General features: G+C 52.3%; 1 protein-coding gene across 1 annotated transcript; it reads left to right on the top strand.

Annotated features, from left to right (window-relative positions):
• Window positions 1-3,968: 3,968 nt before the first annotated feature.
• On the top strand, window positions 3,969-11,874 carry LOC147963854 (uncharacterized). The gene is made up of 7 exons (XM_087529733.1): window positions 3,969-4,055; window positions 4,874-4,993; window positions 5,137-5,620; window positions 7,678-8,047; window positions 8,472-8,765; window positions 10,163-10,668; window positions 11,774-11,874. The coding sequence occupies exons 1-7, from the start codon at window positions 3,969-3,971 to the stop codon at window positions 11,872-11,874; spliced, it is 1,962 nt and encodes a 653-aa protein (XP_087385859.1).
• Window positions 11,875-23,592: the final 11,718 nt, after the last annotated feature.

The raw sequence follows: 23,592 nt of genomic DNA, 5'->3' as shown, positions 1-23,592 counted from the left end.
TGGTTACTCTGCAGGTATCTAGAGTTGCATTCCGATGGTGTCTGAGAAGTAGAAATTTCCTGTTGAGTGCAGGTGTTCTTCCCTTTTGTATGCTCCACACCGAAATGGACGTTCTATGTAGGGTGCACCGGAGAACTGTGAAGTCAACTAGTAGGATTTAATCGCTTAATTCACGAACTACTGTCTTCATTATCTAATTATTGTACACAATTAGCCAACTCGCATGAAGACACCGTGGTTTGCTTCATTTAATTGGTACTTTGTGGTTCGTTTGCTCCATGCTTGCACGTTGAGGCCGGCAAGCCCACCTTTCAATTGACCTTGCTTGCATTTTTTGTGTGTGCATGTTCAGCTCACTGATCGCTGTTATCCGTTTTACGTATAAAAAAAACTGGGAGAAGATTCGTACTCCCTCCGTCCGAAAATACTTGTCATCAAAATGAATAAAGGGAATGTATCTAGGTGTATTTTAATTCTAGATACATCTCTTTTTATCTATTTTGATGACAAGTATTGTTATGACCGGTCAGGTCTATGGCCGCCGGGGGCCCACTGGGCAGGCTTAAGGCCCAAGTTATCTTAGTTTATTTTCAGATTATGATTATATATACAAGTTGTAAGACTATTTTGAGGATTAAGCAATAAGACTATTCTATTGCCCGGCTCCCAGAGGAGCCGGAACCCTAAACCCTAGCCTCTCTCTCTCCTGCGCCGCCGCCACCCAGCCGCAAGGACGGCGCCTCGCCGCCGGCCGCCGCGTTCCAGCCCACGCCCCGCTCCCTCCTTTCCCTACCACCTACGACCTAGAGGAGCCCGAGCCCTAGGTCCTAACACCTTGGTATCAGAGCGTACTGCCACCGGAGTCGAGCCCGGCAGGAGATGAATACGGTGGTCGTAGACCCGGGCCGGCGCAAGGCCCTGGGGTTCCGCAAAAAGATCATCGTGCTGCTGCAGGAGGTGATCCAGCAGCGGATGCTCGGCCTCCGTGGTGGCCGCGGCTAGCTGGAGTGGGGGCGACGTCGGGGTGCCGCCAACGCCCTCCCACCGGATGCGGCGGCCGAGGCGCCAGAATGTCATCGTCAGGGCGTCGAAGTCCCAAAGGATGGGACCGAGAGTCTACAAAAAGTCGACGCCGAGGATGAAGTCGAAGCAGCCCAAGTCGATGCCGGCACATGTGATGGTAAAGTGCTCGTCGCCGATAGTAATGGGAACGTCCCGAGCAAGCCCATGGCATCGGAGGCGGTCGCCATTAGCGACGGTGACCCGCAGCTGCTCCCCTCCCGTCGGCTGTAGGGCAAGGCGCCGCATAGTAGCCTCCGGAAGGAAGTTATGTGTAGAGCTCGTGTCTAAGAGAGCCACCAGAGTCTCGCCGTGGATCGTGACCGGAATAAGCATAGTCCGCTCATTGCGGATGCCAGCCAACGCGTGGAGGGAGACGACAAGGGCCGTAGCCAGCGCGGGTGCGGGTGCCGGCGCGACCTCTGTGGCGGTTGGGTCGCTGAGTCCCTCGTCGGTGGCAGCGTCCTCTGTCTCGTCGACTGTCTCCAAGTAGAAGAGGCGCGGGCAGACATGGACCGGGGCATAGGGCGCATCACAGTTAAAGCACAGCCCCAGGCGGCGGCGCTCGAGCTGCTCGGCCTGCGAGAGGCGCCGGAAGGGCCGCGTCACGGCCGGAGTGGCCGTCGGTGAGGCGGCTGCAGAAGCTGGTGCGGCCGGCGGTGGTCATGGAGGCACTCGGCTCCCCCGAGGTGGTGCGGGCCGTGTTAAGGCCTGGGCGCGCTGCTCGAACGCCCGAGCGTAGTACATGGCCGTCTGCAGGTCATGGGGTCCCTTCATCTCGACGTCCACGCGGATGTGGTCGGGAAGGCCGCCGACGAAAAGCTCAGCCCGCTGTAGTGTTGTCACCCCCGGTGCGTGACACGCCAGAGCCTGGAAGCGGTCGGCGAAATCCTGGACCGTGGAGGTGAAGGGTAGGCGGCCCAGCTCGGACAAGCAGCTGCTGCGCCGTGGCGGACCGAAGCGAAGGAGACACAGCTCGCGGAAACGATCCCAGGGGGGCATGCCGCCCTCGTCCTGCTCGAGGGCGTAGTACCATGTTTGGGCGGCACCCCGGAGGTGGTATGACGCGAGCCAAGTGCGCTCGGACGCGGGTGTGCGCTGTCCCCGGAAGAACTGATCACACTGGTTTAACCAGTTAAGAGGGTCCTCCGAGCCATCATACGTGGCAAAGTCGATCCGGGCAAAGCGAGGTGGTGTCGGGGTCGATGCGCCAGTGCCCACCGGTTCGTCGATGCGAAGGGCCGAGGACGGCGCGCCGAACTGTAGCGTGGGCACCGCCGGTTCGCCGGCCTCCGTGTAGACCGGCGGTGGCGACGATCCGGTGAGCCAAGCCGGAATCGAAGAGGGCGGCGGTGGAAACCGCACCTGCTGGATCAGAAGCCCCCCGGAAGGGCCCTAACTCAGGTCGGCGGTAGGCGGTGGAGACGGCCTGGGGGCCGGCGCAGCAGGCGCGGAAGGGGCCGGGGCAGACCTGACCGGCCACGGGGTTGGGGCGGACGCGGTCGATGTCGCGGGTGTTGGCGCGGGCCAGTGTGGCCAGGCCGACGCTGGAGCGGCCGGCTGTTGTAGCGCCGGGTAGCCGCCGGCGAGTGCGGCAGGCACCGAGTGCCAGGAAGCGTCGGCGGCCCGGAGGGCGCAGGCGGCGGGGGCGGCTGTGGTGGTCCGTACGGGCTGGCCAGGAAGAGCCGGATGCCTTGGACCGCGACGACCAAGTCGTTGAGGACCCCCGCCATGGCCTCCGGGGTGTAGTGGGCCGGTAGAGTTGATGGCGACGGCGGCGTAGTGGTGATGGGGGCCGGCGGATGGCCGGGTGACGCGCCGGGGATGAGGTCCAGCGACGCGGACGGGAGGACCAGCGACCCCGTGGCGAGGGGCGCTGACGCGGCGGTGGTGGTCACGGGCAGCGACGGCGATGATGGTGAGGATGACATGGTCGAACCAGAGCTGGCTGATACCAAGGTGGGCGGCAAGTCCGTCATTCTCACGGTGGTCGACCGCTTCTCCAAGTATGCTCATTTCATCGCCCTTGGCCATCCATATTCAGCGGCATCTGTCGCGCGGGCCTTCTTCGATGGCATTGTCCGTCTCCACGGGTTTCCTTCTTCGATCGTCAGTGATCGAGATCCTGTGTTCACGGGTCATGTATGGCGCGACCTCTTCCGACTGGCAGGCGTGAAGCTCCGCCTGAGTACCGCCTTCCACACTCAGACAGATGGCCAGTCGGAGATCGTTAACAAGGTGATTGCCATGTATTTGCGTTGTGTTACAGGTGATCACCCTCGCGCATGGGTGGACTGGCTCTCGTGGGCGGAGTACTGCTACAACACCTCTTACCACTCCGCCCTCCGTGCTACGCCCTTTGAGGTGGTGTATGGCCGGCCGCTCCCGCCGATTCTGCCGGTTGATCCAACCTCGGCACGGACCGAGGCAGCCGGGGCTCTTTTGAGGAGCCGTGATGAGATGCTCGCGGAGGTCCAGCAACGACTCCTCCAGGCCCAGCAGTTGGCCAAACGATACTATGATGGCCACCATCGTGAGGCGGAGTTCGCGGTGGGTGATTGGGTCTGGCTGCGTCTACTTCATTGCTCTACGCAATCGTTGGACCCCCGCACGAGGAAGAAGCTCGGTCCTCGCTATGCTGGTCCCTTTGCTATCCTGGAACGCATTAGCAAAGTGGCGTACCGTCTTCAGCTTCCGGCAGGTGCACGGATCCATGATGTCTTCCATGTCGGGCTGCTCAAGCCTTTCCGCGGCGATCCACCTGCGGCACCACCGGTGTTTCCGCCGCTCGCGGACGGGCGTCTCCTTCCTGCACCAGAGAAGGCGCTGAAGGCTTAGCTGCGCCGAGGCTCCTGGTACGTGTTGATTCGGCGGGCTGGACTACCAGAGGAGGACGCTACTTGGGAGCAATGCGAGGAGTTCCGCCAGCACTACCCGACTTTCAGCTCGAGGACGAGCTGTTTGCGCAGGCGGGGAGAGATGTTATGACCGGCCAGGTCTATGGCCGCCGGGGACCCACTGGGCAGGCTTAAGGCCCAAGTTATCTTAGTTTATTTTCAGATTATGATTATATATACAAGTTGTAAGACTATTTTGAGGATTAAGCAATAAGACTATTCTATTGCCTGGCTCCCAGAGGAGCCGGAACCCTAAACCCTAGCCTCTCTCTCTCTCTCCTGCGCCGCTGCCACCCAGCCGCAAGGACGGCGCCTCGCCGCCGGCCGCCGCGTTCCAGCCCACGCCCCGCTCCCTCCTTTCCCTACCACCTATGACCTAGAGGAGCCCGAGCCCTAGGTCCTAACAAGTATTTTCGGACAAAAGGAGTATATGCGTTTGTTTTGAACTCTTGTCTATTTCTGGTTGACGAATGTCGAGTCTTGAGCTGCAGCTGCCTGCATGGTGCGTAGCTGGGGATATCCTTTTTCTTTATTTTTGAGATGTGGCGACTGAAGAACTCAGTGAGGTGTTTCATTTTCCTCTCCAATTAAAGGATTTGTTGAGACGGCTAAAATTGAAACATTTTCTTTTGTAGTAATCTTGAGAGATCGTAGCATGGGTTTGCCTATGCTCATCGATAATTGCCTTTACTCTCAGATGGTAGTCAAGCTTTTATTACGTATGCAAAACATTAAACCCATTGTCAACCAGCTAAGCTGACAGATATTATTATTTTTCTTCACAAGTAGTGGTAAAATATATTTTAAACCCTGTCAAACTGACATATTGTAAACAGTAATTTTTAGTCTGTTTGTGCTTGATTTGCTGGACGGTCCCTTTTTTTGGTACCTTTTGATTTATGTGCTGCTTCCATCAGATGGTCCATCACAAAGCCGGCTGCACCGCCGGCATGCCCCGCAACACCAGTGATCCTTGTAGCAACGGCTTGCAGCACGGCTCGCGAGCTCGCCAAGCACCTTGGTACCTTTTGATTCGTGTATGCCCCGCATGGTGCTGTTGATGGTTCTTTGGCGTATTTGGCATGTCAGAAATGAGATTACACATGACAAAGCTCCGCCGTCGACGGAATCTTCCAGACGCTTCCTTCAAAGCTACATAAACTCTTTGTTGTGCATCCAGCAGTTTCCACAAGAGGACCAAGTCAAAGGGAAGATGGTGCTTTCGCTGGACAGTGTACGCCTTACTCCAAACCAAGTGAAAAAGCATCGTGCGTGTGAAGCAGAGATGCAACGCTGGTCACGGCCGCCGGATGGTTGGACTAAGCTAAATACGGATTGTAGTTATGTCGCTGCTAATCGTACTGCTGGGTGTGGTATGGTGTTGCGGGACGCCCATGGTGAAATTATTTTCACAGCATGCCGGCAGCTCTTTGCATGTGATAATGCCCTTGATGCCGAACTGGAGGCATGCAAAGAAGGCCTCGCACTTGCACTGGAGCGCACGACCTGCCCCATCCAGGTGGAGTTGGATTGCTCGGAAGCAGTGGTGATGCTACAGGCCACTGAACGGAACCGGTCGAGGCAGATGACCATTGTGAGTGAAATTCAGGAGATGTTAAAAGTTGATAGGGAGATCTCAGTTACTCTTGTTACTCTTGTTAGCCGTACCAAAAATAAAATTAGTCATAGTCTAGCTGCCTACGGGCGTTGTACTCCTCGGACTGTGGTGTGGTTAGGAGAAGGTGCGGACGAAATTGTGAACTTGTGCAAGGATGATGCACCACCTTAAGTAATGAGATTTTCCTACCCCCCCCCCCCCCCCCCCCAAAAAAAAAAGAAAGCACCTTGCCATTATCGGCGCCAACGGCGGAGCTATATGCAACTCTGAGGGGGTCGTGCCCCCCCCCCCCCCCCCCCCCAACCCAAATGCAAATATTTTTTTTACTAGGTAGCCATGCCCAACAGCTTTTGGATGACCCATTCACATACACTTAGAAGGCCACAAGCCCATCGTTGGTATTATCACTTTCCCCTGCGCACGAACTGCTAGATGCTTTGCTTCCCCCCTCTCTCTCCCAACCATGCAGTATTGCCTGGTACCGTTGTACGAGTAAATTGGGGGCGATGCTAAATTTTGGAAGATCTTGTTTGCTTGTATGAGTTCGATTAATAGCTTAGCAATTAGTATGCCTAGTCATTTGATCTAATTGGGATTTTCTTGTTGCACTACAGATTTGTTCTTCAGAGTAGTTTCTACCAGTTGCTTAACTTGAGTTCAAAAGGGAATTAGACTCATCAATCGACCATGGTTAAGAGCGGCAGCGGCAACATCCAGTCGTACTTTAAAAGGCAAAGGACAGGGGGAGTAGCAGAAGATCCTCCACCAGCACAACATTTACCTCTGCTTCTTGAATTAGAATAGCATGAAAATCAAGATGAAGAGGCGCAAATGAATAATTCAGTTCCCCTTCCTTTTGTATTTCGAGGTATGGAACGCCAAGCATTGTTGAAGTACAACTTTGAGGATATTTTAACAAAATTCAAGAACATCAAGGATCGGAAAGCTGATCTGTAGTTGCTAGTTGCCTCATAGAATGCCTGAAGTTTGAAGGCTGAACGGCAACTTGTATATTTTGGTGTGCTTAGTTCTCTTACGAAGCATATATTGCTAAATGTTAGTCATACATGTATTTTGCAACCAATATGGGTAATATAACTATAAAAGTAAAATTTCTTCGAGGCTACAAGTTCTGGTTTTTGCTGAAGTTGGTTCAGTTTTTCTGTCTCTCCCCCCCCCCCCCCCCTCCCCCCTCCCCCCAATTGATTCTTGTCAAGCTCGACAACGTGGTGCCCTGGGGTTGGGCAACACGTAGCAAGTGGCTGGCGCCCTGGCTTTCAGCACCTTGATTCACCTCACGCATAGCCTCTGCATCGTCGCCATTGACAATTGTCACATGCAACATCGCCCTCGAAGTCGTGCGGCTCCTCTCGTTGAAACCCAGGCAATGTTGCGTCCACCCTTTGCAGTAGTGGTGGTCGCAGCCACCCCCTCCGGTTTGCATTAGGGTCGCTATTGTGACCACACAGCGGAGAAACACATCGCCTCGCCGCACTGGCGGTGGCACCTCCTTGCGGTACAACAACATCTCGTCAACACCAATTGCAATATGGGAGTGCTTCTGTACCATGGGTTGGCAGCAAAGCGGCTGCGGTCATGGCGATGGAAGCGGCACTAGTGCTCATGGGTGTTCCACGACCGCCCTCTCAGTCTTGCAGCACCAGCGGTTGTTGCAGCGGGATGCACATCGGTGGGTTGCAGCAGCCCTCTCCGATTTGTAGCAATGTTGGTTGGGCATGGGAGTCCATTCTCCTCCCTGCCATGGGAGCGTGACAAACAAGAGAGGGGGAGGGGGAAAGAAGGGAAGAAGATGAGTGGGCGAGAAGACCCCGACAAGGTGGGCCTCATAGGGGGTACGTATCAAGCTGGAGAAAAGGTTTAAGGAGAGACAAATCAGTCGGTTGGTTTAAAACATTTTCCCCTTGGTTTTTCAGTGAAATTTATGATTCAAATTCCTTTGAGGTGACCTTTTTCAGTTTATTACGGGGTAATCCCAGGGGATGCACGATTTGTTTTTTATTAGGTGAGGGTACACGATTTGTGTGTGTGGGCTCTCTCGTGCTGGGCTTTCTAGGGTAGTTTTAGGCCTTACTCTCGCCTGAGCCTCTTTGAGTGGGCTATTCTTCGACTCCACCGCTCTCCTCCCCGTGAGCTGCCACCACCCCCACTCGCCGGCGGCGCCGCCGCCGCCGCTGGAGGACGGCAACCTCCTCTCCGAGATCCTCCTCCGCCTCTCCCCGGAGCCCGCCTCCCTCCCGCGCGCCTCCCTCGTTTGCAAGCGCTGGCTCGGCCTCGTCTCCGACCCCGGCTTCTCCCGCCGCTTTCGCCTCCACCACCGCCGCAACCCTCCCCTCCTTGTGTTCTTCGACAAATTTCACAGCATCTACTCTGCAATGGAGCCCCCCAATCGTGTCCCGGAGGGCCGCTTCTCCTTGCAGCTCGACGACCGCGAGGGCGCCTGTTTTCTGCTCATCGGATGCCACCCGAAAATATATAATAGAACACCTGCACCTAGGCCCTCACTATCTAGCCATCCATTCTGCGCTTCGCGATTCGTGCAAACACATTTCTCTTTTTTGTTTCTCTCGCATAAAACATGTTTTGAAGTTCAAACCTTTGCAGCGTGGCAAAGCTTTCTATCTAGAATCTAGGATAAATCTAAAAAAACATTTTTTGTATATTTATTTTTGACCAAAAAATCTGAAAGATTTATCCTAGATTCTAGATAGAAAGCTTTGCCATGCTGCAAAGGTTTGAACTTTAAAACATGTTTTATGCGAGAGAAATAAAAAAGAGAAAATTCAGATAGAAAATTAGTTGTATTGCACAGAACTTAAAGCAATATTGGACAGCTAAGATAGCAGGGCCCGGATACAGATGTTCTAAAAATCCAAGTCCGGATGCCACCACGGCCTCGTACTCAGCCGCCACACATTGCTGAACCAGCTCCTGGTCTGGGATCCCGTCACCGGGGATCAGCACAGGCTTGCCCGTCCCCTGGGCTTCGAGACGTTGGGACCTTCTGTCCACGGGGCGGTGCTTCGGGCTGCCGGAGACGCCCACCACTTCCAGGTGGTCTTGGTACGCACAGAAATAAGCGAACAACATTCACGAGCGATCGCCCGCGTGTACTCGTCGCAGACCGGCATATGGGGTAATCTCATGTCAACACTGCTTCCGAAAAAGGGTTTCCCCCCGCTTTAGATTATAAAGCAACCAACATGCACAACCAAGCCATCGATACAAACGCACATCACACACACCCAAGACGAGATACAAGGATACCGGGCACCGACACACACCCTCAACGACTACCACGCACCCACAGGATGCCCGATGAACCGGGAAGAAGTGTGACGGACCACGCCGGACCGAGGGCTCCAAGACGATGCCTCCAAGAAGGGGTACGACCACGGAATGTCGCCACCGTCCGATCCGAAGATCAAGCTTTCACCCGGAGCTAGAAGGAAGGAGAAGGAGCACCACGACGAAGCCTACAGGGAGGAACACGACGTCCGCGGACGCCATCATCGTCGGCCAGAACGCGTACTGGGCAAGTGATGTACTCCGGTGCTTCAACTCTTCCGTCGCCTCCCCGGTCCGACAGCCACACGCAGCTATGCCACCCGAGCGGCCATAGATGCCCGCCCGCATCCGAGCCGCGCAGTCCGTCCACATCCCACCGCCAAGGCCGCCGCCCTGCCACCAGACCACCGTGAGAACTCCCAAAGGACACGACTTTGACCAAATCCACGCCCCCAACCGCCTCCTGGAGTCGCCGGCGGGCGCTGCCTCGAGACGAACCGCGACATGACGCTGCCCGGGGAAGGGGGAGGTGGGGGAACGGCCAATGGCCAAGGACGAACTCATCCCCCAACCAGCCTCGCCCCCCCCCCCCCCCCCGAAACCACCTGTTTTGCCCCCGAAGCCGAAGGTCCGGACCCGCCGGAGAGCAGCCACCGCCACCCGATGTTAGGAAGACGGATGAGATGGCAGATCTGCCGCCGCCGCAGCCATGGGAGGCCATCAGGGAGGTCTTCCCGCGCCGAGCTCCGCCGTCCGGCCGCAAGGGCCCGACTGGACGGGGGCGCCCACCACCACCGCTGCCGCGCCGCCCCTCCACCAGCGGGGCCGCCCGCGACCCGGTCGCACATGACCCGCAGCGCCAGGGGAGGCTCGCCGGAGCTGCCGGGAGGAAACCGCCACCTAAACCCGCCCGCCGGCCTGCACCACCACGCGCCTTGCCGCCCATCACGCAGCCGCCACGCCACCGTCGTCGGCCCCCGCCGGAGCGCCGCTGCGCCGCCACGCCCGACAACCAGCGCCGCGTCCCGGCACGCGAAATCCGTCCCGCGCCGAGATACCCGCACGAGGAGATGAGGGGGGCCCCGCCGCCGCCGGCGACGACCGGGCTTCGCCCGCCCGCGCCCCTCGGCGGCGGCGAGGGGGGGAGAGGAGGAGGGGAGGAGAGGCGGCGGCGCTAGGGTTTCCTCCCGGACGCTCGCGAGAGCGTCGCGGGAGGAGGAGGGTAAATAACGAGAGCTATAACGGGTTTATTAACACTGCTTCCACCCAAGGCTTCGAATTCTCTTATGCTATTCCCCCCTAGGATCAATATGGCATTTCCTGGTGTCCTAGTTGGGGATTCGCTTTACTGGTTGCTTTCTGCCAGTGCGGATGGCATCCTCGAGTTTGATTTGGGTAGGCGGAGCTTAAGTGTGATACATGTGCCATTGGACATCTATGCTAGGGGCGGTTCCCACTTCACCGTTATGCGAGCAGATGATGGGGGGCTTGGTTTCTTTTTTCTGTCAAGATTCACCGCACAATTATGGAAGAGAAATGTTGATTCTGATGGTGTTGCTTCATGGGTGATGGGAAGAACTTTCGAAATTGACAAGCTATTTCCCCTTAATTCAGTGAAGTGGGGAGGGGTCCTTACGATATCAGGGTTTGCTGAGGACAATAATGTGGTGTTCCTGTCGACAGCTACCGGCCTATTCATCCTACAGCTTGAGTCATTGCAGTTGAAGAAACTTTTTGATACTACAATCGTGGGCTTCTATCATCCATTCGAAAGTGTCTATGCTGCAGGTAATAGCATTCGTTTACAATGTGGGTATATAACAAAATCAACATATCTTTTGTTAATTGGTTGGTTCATGTCGTTCACATTGTTTTGTGTTCAGCTAACAATTTCAAGTAGTGAGCGATATTGTTCTGTAGTGTTTTCTTCTTTTCTTCTATGTGATGTGATCTAGGAAAACATCGGTTAGTGATAACTAGCCAGTTTTGCTTCTGTAGCAAGGTGGTTCTACTGTATCATGATTTTGAGTTCGCTCAGTTGAAGCCAGTGGGTTACTCTTAAATCCAAAACAGAGTTAACAAGTTGGTTTGATATTTATCAGACAGTTCATATTTATCACTTTCAGAAGAGTCATGTTGCAAGCGGCGAGTTCATTTGCACCAGAGTTAATTAATAAGTCAACTTTGTTTGTTCTTTTCTCGCTAAATTTCTTTAATTTTTTCGAATATTCAGGATCACTTCTATGTGACGTGCTCTAGAAAAACATTGGTTAGTGATAGCTAGCCAGTTTTGCTTCCGTAGCAAGGTGATTCTACTGTATCATGATTTTGAGTTCCCGCGATTGAAGCCAGTGGGTGACTCTTAAATCCAAAACAGAGTTAACAAGTTGGTTTTGTATTTATGGGACAGTTCATATTTATCTTTTTTAGAAGAATCATGTTACAAGCGGTGAGTTCATTAGTACCAGAGTTAATCAATAAGTCAAGTTTATTAGTTCTTCTCTGGCTAAATTTCTTTTAAAAAATGAACATTCAGGATCACTTCTATCTAGAATTCATTAGTATTGATTTTCTTTATTTTATTTATCTGATATGATATAACACGAAACGGGATTCAGAATAGTTTCAGCTAACTTCTCCCTTCTGATCAGCTAATAGTCTGAGCTTGCATATTTTTCATTTTGTGACACTAGTGAGGATACACTGTTTTGAGAATACTATCTATATTTGATAGTAGATATGGTTCTGTTTAGCTACTCCTATGTTGTATTTAACTTGGTTGTTTTTCCTATATTATATATGTGATTTTATCTAAATATCTCAACGATGCCCCTCATAGCTATTTGACTTTTTGTTTGAATAATGTTGGTTCCCTGACCTCATATGCTTGTAGGCACAGGCATTGGTGGTGGACATGGTGGACCTGAACTTTTGACAACACATAAGATGATTGGTCAGATAGATATTGCTACTGTCATGTATTTGATTGAGTAGGTAAGCTTATCTTCAAGTAGTAGCTGAGTGAGGCATTTTTCCTTTTACTTGCTTCATGGATATTTGTATGTGTTATTTTTAACTGTTGCTACATTGCATTTGATATTTTTGTGTCTGCGAAATTTATTGAGTGAGGTTTTTACGCTGTCAGAGTAATTCATAACCAATAATACCTGACAATTTGACTTAAAACTTCCTTTATAGCAATTGCCATTTCGCATTGCTGTTCATTTGGGAGCTTCGTTATACCTAGTGTTTACTTGTAGTTCTTGTGCAATTATACTAATGTAAGGCTCTTAGGCGAGTTGCTTATACATATATTCTTAGCTTAGTTTGTTTGTCATTCTTAACTCGCATATGTAAGCGGCTATGAGCCTATCTAGGGGCTGGAAATATGAAAGTAGACAGTGTAGTTCATATTCCATAACCTATCTAATAAAATATGATAACCTTCTTCTCAAGGAAATAGACAGCAAGTAATCTTTGGTTATATCTAATAAACTCAGTGGCGGAGCTAGCCCAGATCTTCAAAATGTAGATGTTTGGGGTGGAAAGACTATATTTTTTCTAATTGAGAACCCTAAAAGAATTTCGGTCCAGCCGTAGCTCCGCCTGTGAATGGTATCATCTCTGTAATTTCGGGCATATGAACTAATATTTGAGGATTCTGAACATAAAAAAAGTTAGTATGAAAATTTACTAATTATGTACAGCACATGGTTCTTCGAAACTAAAATATAGTTGATTCTGGAGCAAAATCTTTGTCGCACCTCCTGCTGGTTATGATTGGAATTTACACCCCCCCCCCCCCCTTCATTGTTGCAGCTGATCTTCCCTAATTCATAATAAAGTCAGTCAACATTGCTTCCAGCCATGTATTCTCATCATGCATTTTTCTTCCCAACGATTGCTTTGCTGTCTCAAAGGGCTACTTGAAACCTTTGCTGGCTCTTTCGTTGTATGGCATGATCCTTTCCCCTTGCCTATCTTGGGCTGCCCATGAGGCTGTCTTGTCCTCACATTTGAGACTTCTCACTATTGATCAACCACATTGGGCGCTGTTTTTCTTCATGCTCTAGTTTCCTCTCTGAAGGAGGCAAATTTAGGATGTTAATCTGCCTTAAGTGCACTTTCCACCTACTACATGGGTTTACTCCGCCACCACTGTATCTGGGGCAAATCTGAAACCACAGGCCGCTGGAAATCTCTTGCTGCTTGGGCAAAGGTTTGCAAACTGAAGGACAAAGGTGGTCTAGTTATTATCTACCTCACAGTTCAAATGAAGCTCTCGTGCTTTGCAGTCCTTTGCGTTTGATGCCAAAATCACTTTCTGGTTGGTGAAACTCTTTGATAACATTATCTATCTCTTCCACCTGCCTATGTCCAAGCAGTCCTTCAGCGGTATTCGCAATCTGGAGCAATTGCTTGAAACCACATGCCTTGATGACAACAGCTACAACTGGACAGGCGTTTGGAATGCCAATACACATCGAGCTAAAAGATTCTAGGCCATTCCGTAACACCCCCAAAATGGATATGGAGTTGCAGTTGTTCTCTCAAGCTAAAAAGCCTTTGCTTGGCTTATGGTACAAGACTCTGCCTCAACACTAGGGTCCTAGTTGTCCACCTAAATCAAATGGATGTAAGCTGCATGTCCTATGCCCTCTGTACAACTGGTGCTCTTGAAACTGAGGATTGCATCTTCCATTTTGAATTCAGCATAGCTTGTTGAAGATATATGGTCATACACTGGCAACCTGTGCAGGACTTTGTACTGGTTATTAGATTGGGTTTAACTCTTTCTGCATGCCTTTCTTATTTGACGTCTTACTTTTTGGAACATTAAAATCTTAAATAAAATGTTACATTAGCCATGCACACCTAGAAAACCACTTGTAAAATTGATCTTCTGCTACAGCCTACAGGCTTTCAGATGGAAGGAGAGCTAAGACCTTCCCCGCGTGGCTTAATTCACCAGGCTAATTGATGTCTTACTTCTTCTACCATTTCATCCTGGCTGCTTTGTAATTATCTGTACTTTCCTGCCCGTAATGTTCTTTTCTGCTGGAAATTCTTGTTGGGGTCCTTTGTACAGTTCCTGTTTTTGTTCACTGTCGGGACCTCCCCTACAGTTTTCTGTCAAAAGGGAAAAATGTGGGATAACATTGTGTGCATCGTGTATATACATACATGATACAGCCATACAGGTAGGACTGGACGTTCGAGCGAGCTTTTCGGCTCGGCCCGAAGCTCGCTCCAGCTCGGCCTGTTACAGCTCGGCCCGATAGAATAAACGAGCGAGCAGACTTGTGAAATGAGGCCCGATTCCTGACCGAGCCGAGCCGAGTCTCGCCCGGTCCAACTCGGTGACTCGCTCTAGGCCCAGCCCAATTCCCATCAGCCTTCGTTCCATTAGGGCACGAGCGACGCAGAGAAAGCGCAGTCTCTCCTTTCTCTGTTCAGCGCCGCCGCATCCCTCTCCTCGCCGCGCCGCCACATCTCTCTCCTTGCCGCGCCGCAAAAGTGGACCGATGGCGGCGAGCGATGCGGCCATTCCTCACCACCCCGAATGCAGGCGGACGCTCCTCCCCTGGTTTCTCGCTGTACGTGACGAGCAGGTACTCTCTCCTTCCTTCCCATTAGTAACTCGGCGCGCACACGCTCGGCACTCAGTCACGCGCGCTCCCTTGCACTGGCGCACGGACGGCAGATGACACACATGCTCCCTGCATGGCTGCGCAGGCACGCGATGGATGCATGGATGGATGTAGGGCTTGATGGATGGATGGATCAATGCTTCTGCTTGATTGTATAGAGTGTAGCTGTCGTCCTCCTTGCCGCGCCGGATGCCGCCATCGTCCTCGCCGCGCCAGACACTAGACGGCTCGCTCTCGGCACCGATGGCGCCGTTCATCCCTCCTATGGTGCCTGGCCAAGCGTCCGCCACCCGACGCCCGCAAGCACAGGCTTGCACACACATTAGCAGTGCACATGCGAGCTGCTCGAGCTGGACCGAGCCAGAGGCAAAACGAGCCGAGCCTCCAAAAACAGGCTCGTTCAACCAACGAGCCGAGCCGAGCTCGGCTCGCCCCGGCTCGGACTGAACTCGGCTCGGCTCGGCTCGTGTCCAGCCCTACATACAGGTACATCGATGTTAAAGAAAATTGGCATGTCTTGCATCGTTTGACTCTTAACATAATACCTACTCTTGATTTACTAAAGAGCAATTGCATTCAAATAAAGTCATTCCTTTCTGTAAGTATAACGCTTACACAGTCAATTTAGCCTTGATCAGTTGCGGGGGGGGGGGGGGGGGGGGGGGGGGGGGGGCTAAGATTAAACTTCCCTCTTTCCTGTGAAGGGTAAGTTTTGCTTGCTAATGTTTACTAATTTAAATTGAATATGTAATACACTTGACATGCCCAGAGTCATTTATTCATCATAAACACTGATTTCATTTGAGTAGTGGTATATTATTTTTTATACTATGCAGAGTAAACAAATATTTATTTCAGACTGAATGAAGTTTTACCCTCAGTTCGGAAATAACTGATGCTGTTTTGGTTGAAAACAGTGTCACTTATTTCCGAACCACGCGCGTGCGGGGGGGGGGGGGGGGGGGGTATTAATTAATAAGACGATGCATGATATCTTTCTACTGATTGTCTAGATTGCACGTTACTACAAATTATGCTTATTAACTACGACTTTGTGATAATCTAGGCAGTTCAGCATTTCCCTCTAAGGGTCTAATTGAGATATCTGAACCACTGTTTATTTACCTTCCGCTGAGATCTGATGTAGCCAAAGACTTGAGAATATGTTGACAATATAAGTTGAAGTTGTGCCACTACAAATTAACCTTTTTCCCTATTGGTTTGTCCAATGACGCTGAGATGATTCAGTTTTCTTTCGGTCTTCTTTTCCACGATTGTGGATCTATCTTTTTGTGTTTGAGTCATACAAAAATTTGTAAGATATAACTTGGTACATACTCCCTCCGTTCCTAAATATAAGTCTTTCTAGAAATTTCAACAAGTGATTACATACGAAGCAAAATGAGTGAATCTACACTCTAAAATATGTCTACATATGGATGTATGTTGTAGTCCGTTTGAAATGTCTAAAAAGACTTATATTTAGGAACGGAGGGAGTATTTCCTTGACTGACTGAAACTGATTGCTCCACAGGTATCTATAGTTCTATTCTGGTGGCTGGCACGCAGAAATGGCTTGTTGGGTGAAGGTTCTTCCATTTTGTGGGCTCCACTCAGATAAAAAATTGACCTTTTATGTGTCATGCACCATTGAACTGTGATGTGGACTTTGTAGGAGGTCATCGCTCAATTTCCTAACTTTCTTGTATTATATTTAATTTCCCTAGACAAATGGCCAACTAACATGAAGGCACAGTGGGTTGCTTTGGTTAGTTGGTACCTTGAGGCTTTGTTTGCTTTATGCTTGCACAAGGCAAGCCGGCCTTCAGTTGATATTGCTTGCTGCTTTTGTCTTTGGGTTCATCTTCTTGATGCTTTTCGTTTGATTATTCTCCATCATGTTATCAACTGTGGACATATCGACATTGAATTTCTGCACGTGTCCCGTATTTTTCCATGTGTTTCGGTTGAAATTTTATCCGATGCTGCTTGATGAATGCTGAACTGCACCTGCCTGATCTGGTGCTGTTTTGCTGGCGATTCATCCAGGGTAGGGGTATTAAAACTGTAAATCGACGGTTATTCATCCGAGTGTTGCCAATATTTTTTTTATCATCGATTGAACCGCATTTTAAATAGGTTCAAAACGCTAATTTTTGGTTGCTAATTCGTATCCGCCCACCATTGGCAAGGTGGATCGTAGCATTGCTCTCTTTTTTTGGCAGCTAGCCTCTCATTCTGCCATATCCTTTTCTTCCTCGAGGGTTTCCGCGACTTTCTCACGTAATTCCTTCATCTTTTTCCGCCGGCCCCGCCCTACTCATTTTCGTTCTTAAGAGAATCTCTAGCAGACCCCTTATATCGCGCTGAACTGTAAAATAAGCGTCGATTTACAGTTTTGCTTGAAAAATTGGCCCGAGCAGAAACCGTTTCGGACCATGGCCTTTAAATTTTTTTGCGGGGCGCCACAAATCCCCCCCCCCCCCTCAACCTTTAGAAACACGGGGCGGGAGGCCGACCCGAAGGTGACCCCTATCGCTAGTGAGATTTGGAGGGAGGGATATTTCCTCGCGGTAGTTCCCGCTCTTCCTTCCCTTCGCCGCCATTTGATCTTCCTTTGCCCGCTCCGGACCACCCTCCCCGGCTCTGTAGCACCACCATGGACTCCTCCCACCCGTCTCTTGTCACCGTGGAAGTCACGGACGTGCCAAGCCCTCAAGCAGATCTTGTCGCCAGACGTGTTGCGCCCGTCGCCGTTCAAGCCTCCACCGGCCATCCCCGCAAGCGCCAGGGCAACTTCGTCATTAAGAGTGGCTTTCCCGCCGCTGTGAATCCGGGGCAGGTTGTTGCCCCCCCCCCCCTCCCACGCCCCGCCGGTGAAGATGTGCAAGGTGACGGGGCGAAACGCAAGTGATCGCCACCACAAGAGCTTCCCCGATGACGCCAACTGGCGACGCTATTGCCGCCGCCCCCAGGTGTTTGATGGAATGGGTGGAGCAACATTGTAGCCCGGGTTTGCATGATTCGACTGGCGAGTTTGTGCACATGTTGGACGTCAACGCCGTCGACATTGATCAAGCGCTGATCGGTGATTACATCTACAATGAGATGGATGGTGGTGTGCACGGTCACGATGTGAAAGAAGATGAGGTGGTGTTCGACCAAGCGCAAGCGAAAGTGCGTGCAAGATCGAAGAACTATCACTACAGGAATCAGGGACTTTGCCATCTGCCATGGCTGACAGCAAAGGCATGCCTGGCGGACGGCAAAGGCCTTTGTCATCCGCCAGCAGACAACAACAGGTCTGACTGAATAAGCTACGGCAAAGGGTTCTTTGCCGTCTGCTGGCGGACGGCGAAGATGAAATGGTCTTTATCGTCCGCCAGCAGACAACAAAGAGCCTGGACGGCACACGTGGCAGGTTAGCTCTGTTAGGGGGTTAACGGCATGCTTTGCAGTCTGCTGGCGGGCGGCAAAGACCTTTGCATCTTTGTCGTATGCCAGCGGATGGCAAAGTGCCCATGTAGGCCAGCCCATGTAGCTGCCACATGGCATGCTATGTTGTCCGCTGCCAGACGGCAAAGATGCAAAGGTCTTTGTTGTCTACCAGCAGACGGCAAAGCAACCATATAGGCCAGCCCAGTGCCCCCAGGTTGCGCAAGTAGCTGACACGTGGCAGCTTTGCCGTCTGCTGGCCGTCTCTTTGACCATCATCAGCTTCCCATCTGCATCTAGTTGGATTCTTTTGCCCGTTTTGTGCCATGTCATCTGTCTGGCGTCTCTTCGACCATGAAAAGACGTTGAAGTCTTGGTACGATTGGCATATACCGAAGAACATTAACAAAGATTTTGGTATGCATCTTCTCACCCATACCGTTGTCTACCACAACATACCTGGATGACTTGCAAATGGGACAATAGTTTAAGTCCGCATGCTGAAGCCTAAATAAGGCACATCCTTTCTCACAGGCATGTATCTTCTCATAGGGCATCTTAAGAGCACGGAGGATTTTGTCTGACTGGTACAGGTTTGCAGGTAGTACATGGCATTTGGGTAGAAAACGTCCAAATATTGTCATCATTGCATCGTAGCATTCTCTGCCCAAGTTGAATTGAGCCTTCAGAGCCATTATTTGTGAGATGGCATCCAACTAACAAAGCTCAGTGTGCTCCTGGAGAGGACGTTTTGAACACTCCAACATTTCATTGAAGGCCTTTGCAGATTCCTTCAACTCATCGTCCGAGTCCCGAGCATCCTCAAAGTCTTGTACCATCTCTTGCATCCTGGTACCATGCTCGTCGGTGTGACGACGAAGCACCTCAGCTCTAGCACGTTGGGCAGACTCACCATGAAATGTTCACACCATATAATCTGGCATAAAACCCCTCTTCTGCAGGTGTTTGCCCATTTCATCCTCTGTCTTCTTGTGTCAATTGTTGCACCCGGCATAGGGGCACCTTGCATGTTGTCCTCTGGCCATTTGCAAATGCGGCTCTCAGAAACCAGAGTGTGTGTAGATTGGGTTTGTTTTCCCATGCCCTACTCCGGTCCGACGCAAAATTTCGGCAGCACCTCCCCGCTGTTCTCCTGATACACGTCTCGGCAATAAGCAGAGAGGATGTGTACCCGAAGAACAACAGTGAGGCACTGACGAAATTCCGCATCGGATCCGGAGCAGAGCATATGGGAAAACGAACCCAATCTACACATACTCGGGTTGTCCATGGATAACATTGGACAATTCGAAAGAAGCATGGTTATAAATATGCAAATGCATGCATATTTATAGATGTAACCCTTCCGAACGGGAGACACATAATGATCACTCATACTGATGATTGAAGACACCTATAGCTACCAAGTTTCATCGGCACGAAGACCGGAACAGAAAAAATGAAGGGTGGGGGGAGGAGATGTCATTTGTGCTCACCACGAACGCAGGGGCGGAGCTCGTCGAACACTAGACCCTCACAGCGATGAAAAAACTGTACATTTAAATCGAAAGATGAGTAACATAGCAATTTTGTTTTTTCTGTCAACCTAACTAAATATTTAAATAGGACGAGTGGGTTACGGGGTTCCTTGGCGTCGATGGAACCCTAAATAGTAAGTATCATCGGTGCGAGATACATGTGACGCTTTGCGTTGAACACTAGATCCACATCCCACAAGTGACGCCGTCGCCCGATGTTCCGCAACAATAGTTCTGGTGGCCGATGACGGTCGAACACCTTGGCGAATTTGTCTGGTAGCCTTAGCGATGAGGATTAAAGCCAAGTTTTGAAAGTTCAAACAACCAAACCGACTTGAGTCAGTTTAGGTGTTTGAAGTTTCAACACTTGGCTTTTAATTGTCATCGCAAAGGCTGCAAGAAAAATTCACAATGGTGTTCGACCGCCATCGACGCTGAGAACTGTTACCGCGGGACGCCGGACATCGGCATCACTTGTGGGACGTGGATGTACTGTTCGACACCGACGGCCACATGTATCTCACATTGACGATACTTGCTATTTAGGGTTCCATCGACACCGAGGAACCCCCTAACCCGCTCGACTCGGTTTCGTCGGTGATGCACCCCTAATCTTCCTCCTCCTCCTCCTCCTCTTCTTCTTCTTCTTCTTCTTCTTCTTCTTCTTCTTCTTCTTCTTATTTTTCATCTTTCATCTTTCTTCTTAACCTAAACTAAACCTAATAAACTTAACCTAAACTAAACTAAATCTAAACCTAAAAATAGAAACAAAACCTAAATTAAACTAAATGTAATTAAACTAAATCTAAAAAACAGAAAAAGAAGAAGAGGGATATCTCACCTTCAGGCGCGGCAGGGGGTGCCTGGGATGGAGGAGGGGGCGCCGGAGCGGCAGGGCGGCCGCGGGGGTGGAGGAATGGGACACCGGGGCGGCTCGGGGCGAGGCGGCCGCGAGGGTGGAAGAGAGGAGCGCCGGGGCGGCAAGGCAGGGCGGCGAAGCGACGGGGGGGGGGGGGGGGGGGGCTCGGGCACGGGGCGGTGGCGCGGGTGTGATGAGAGGAGGGAAAGAGAGGGGAGAGGGAGAGGGGTGGGGCTGGCCACTTTTTAGTTTAGGTCACAGCTCTTTGCCGTCTGCTAGCAGATGACAAAAAGCTTAGCTAACGGATGTTAGTTGACCACTTTCTTTGCCGTCTGCTAACGGACGGCAAAGATTCTTCGCCGTCCGCTAGGAGACGGCATATAAAGTGGCCGTTAGGTGGCCCTCGCTAGTGGGCCACCCTCCCTCTTTGCTGTCAGCTAGAAGACGGCAACGAGGTAGCTGACGGCAAACATTATATTTACCGTCAGCTTCTTCTTTACCATCAGTTTTCTTTACCTTATGGCAAAATCAGCTAGCAGGCGGCAAAGAGCCAGCTGACGGTAAAGATCCTGATTCCAGTAATGTATGTACAAATGTCGTCAAAATTATGTTTCAATTCTAGAAATTTATGTTTTATTTGTCAAAATCACGATCAATTGCTTTGTATGGTTTTACGGTTTGAGGGCCGAAATCGTCAGCGCGCGGAACAGAGCCCACAAACCTATTCTCTTTTACTGCTCGGGTTTGCAGGCTCTGTTCGGCTGCAGCCGATTTCAACCTTTAAACCGTTGTTTTCTCGGCCCTTATCCGGGGTGTAAGGATCGCGGCTTTAAGGGGTCTGCTAAAGATGCTCTAGACATAAATCTATCATAGACTCTACACTAATATTGATTTCATGGTTGGGGCGTAATATAACTCGATTGCTTTTTCAATGGACTTGATAGCCTCCATCCGGTCCTGAGCTGCGCTGAAACACGGAGTTGTGCAAGACACGGAAACCGCTCCTCGGCGAAAATTTTACTCCAGCTCGGATTACACTTCTCGCAGCACGCACGAACACTTGAACACGGACGGGAGACGGACAGCAACGAGTCCAAATGCGAATCCAAATGGGAATCCGAGTTCATTCTGCACACGGATGACTAGTACATATATTCACACCCCATGAGGACTCAAGCACTGAATCTACAGACGCGACGATCGACATTGCACCCGCGACGGCGATGACGTCAACATCGGCTTCCGGCACGGCCGGCGGCGACGGCGAACCCCGTCCGGGGGTGGTGTCCCTGGCACATCTGCTGCGGGGGCCTGACGCGGCGCCGCCTGAATACCTGACGCTGTCACTCACGCCCGCCGGGGAAGTAGAAGTACAGCGGCGGGAGCAGCCAGGGGAGGTGACGCTGAAGCATATAGACACGCCGCGTAACTACCTAAAGCTCTCGGTCACCCCACCGGAGGAAGATGAAGCAGCAACAGACGCCACCGGGGCATCGAGCGGCGGCGGCTATGTCGTCGAGGAAGATGGCTCGGCCGCGTCGAGCGGTGTGGCGGAAACGGCGCTTGTGATCGTGGATACCGTCGCGCCGGCGGCGGCCAATGCGAACAGTGTTCTACCGCCCAAGAAGCGAAAGTTTGCGGCTTGTTTTTGCCAAGAAACGCCGGGGACATCAGCGCCGGCCAGCAGCAGCAGCTCACGGCCGTCCTCGCTGGCGATCGTGGTCCGCGGCAACGACGGCGAGACGCGTTCCCCGTCAGCAATGGACGGTCAACCCATCGACGCTGTCCCGCTGCAGGCAGTGTGCGCCCGTGGCAGAGTATGGCTCCCCTTCGGGCTGAGCGGCGGCGCCGGAGCGATCCCTACGAAACACGCGGCGTCCACCTCAAGCAGCACCGCGGCGGCACCGTTCTCTGCCGATCCCATCAGCGCCGTCCCGCTGCGGGCGGCGTGGTGCCCATACGTCCCTCTCGCCGCCGGTGCAGCCTCGGGCGTCGCAGGACGCCACCGCGGCCCACCGGAGCCGTCCTGGACCCGGATACGCGCAGAGCTGGGCCTCCCGCCGGGCCACCTGCTCCACTTCATCTCCCACAAGCGCGTCGAGCGGTCGGACCTTGACCTGCAGCAGAGCCGCCTGTTGATACCGCGCGGCGAGGCCGCCCGCCTCCTCCCGCTCCTCTCCGACGACGGGCGCCGCGCCGCCAACCTGGAGGGGCCCTGGAAGAGGCCGAAGCGGCAGACGCCCACGCCCGGCAGCAACAGCGAGAGCAGCGAGGAGAAGAAGGCGCGGGCGCAGGGGAAGAAGCACGGCGGGCTGGTTCTGCCGGTCTACATCAACCGTGCCGGCGACCGGATGGATGCTCAGCTGACGCGATGGACGTCCAACGGCAACACGGTGCTGAAATTCGGGAACCACAAGAGCTTCGTCGACGTGAGTGGCCTGCAAGCGATGGACGAAATCCAGATATGGGCGTTCCAGAACCCTGGTCTGTGTTTGGTGATCAGCAAGATCGACGGCGGCGGCGAGACGACGTCGGCGGCAGAAGAAGGCCAGCAGAGCAAGCCGCCTATTATAGTGTAGGATAGCCGAATGTGTGCGCTTTTCAGTGTATGTTTAGTACTCCCTCCGTCCCAAAAAACATGCCGTGCCTGTAGTTTATTGCTAATTTTGCAAAAAAGCCCTCATAGTTTCAAAACCGTCACAAACAAGTCCCTCCACCCTGTCTTCTTCCTCGGCCGTCGCCCGTGCGACGCCAGGGGCTGTCGCCGCCAAGCTGCGCGATTTGTCGCCCATCAGGAAGTGCTCCGCCGCCGTCGTGCCTCCATCGCCACGTACCTTCAAAGTCGCCGCCGTCGCCAAGTACCTGCTCCGCCACTGCCGCCCTGACCTGCCGCCGCCGCGATCCCCTCCCGCCACGACTACCTGTGGGCGTCGCCGGAATTTCCCACCATGATCTGGTGGAGCAGGAGCTCCCTCTCATCGTCCTCGAGCTACCGCGAGTCCTCCTCGAGCTCCTGCGAGTCCACCTTGAGCTGCCTCCCGTGCGCCACCGCAATCCCTCCCGCCGTGATCCCCTATGGGCATCGCCGGAACCAGCCTCCACGATCCGGTGGATAGGAGCTCGCGCGCGTCCTCTATCTCCCGCGAGTCCTCTTCAAGCTCCCACGCGCCGCTGTGCTCCTCCTTCTCCTCTGTCCACGTGCCCGCACGGCTGTTTCTCCTCTGCTTCT

Source organism: Triticum urartu, chromosome 6A (assembly GCF_056163025.1).
Source record: "Triticum urartu cultivar PI428250 chromosome 6A, HENAU_Tu73, whole genome shotgun sequence".
Taxonomy (NCBI): Eukaryota; Viridiplantae; Streptophyta; class Magnoliopsida; order Poales; family Poaceae; genus Triticum; species Triticum urartu.
Note: the sequence above shows the minus strand (reverse complement) of the source record. Positions and strands in the feature narration are given on the sequence as shown.

Bases quoted from the DNA above. Each gene is read 5' to 3' on its own strand.
- LOC147963854 (XM_087529733.1), top strand. From the start codon at position 3,969: ATGCGAGGAGTTCCGCCAGCACTACCCGACTTTCAGCTCGAGGACGAG. The intron at 4,056-4,873 runs GTCTATGGCCGC...TGCTTCCATCAG, and splicing joins GAGATGTTATGACCGGCCAG to ATGGTCCATCACAAAGCCGG. The intron at 5,621-7,677 runs GTACCAAAAATA...CTCTCGCCTGAG, and splicing joins TCTTGTTACTCTTGTTAGCC to CCTCTTTGAGTGGGCTATTC.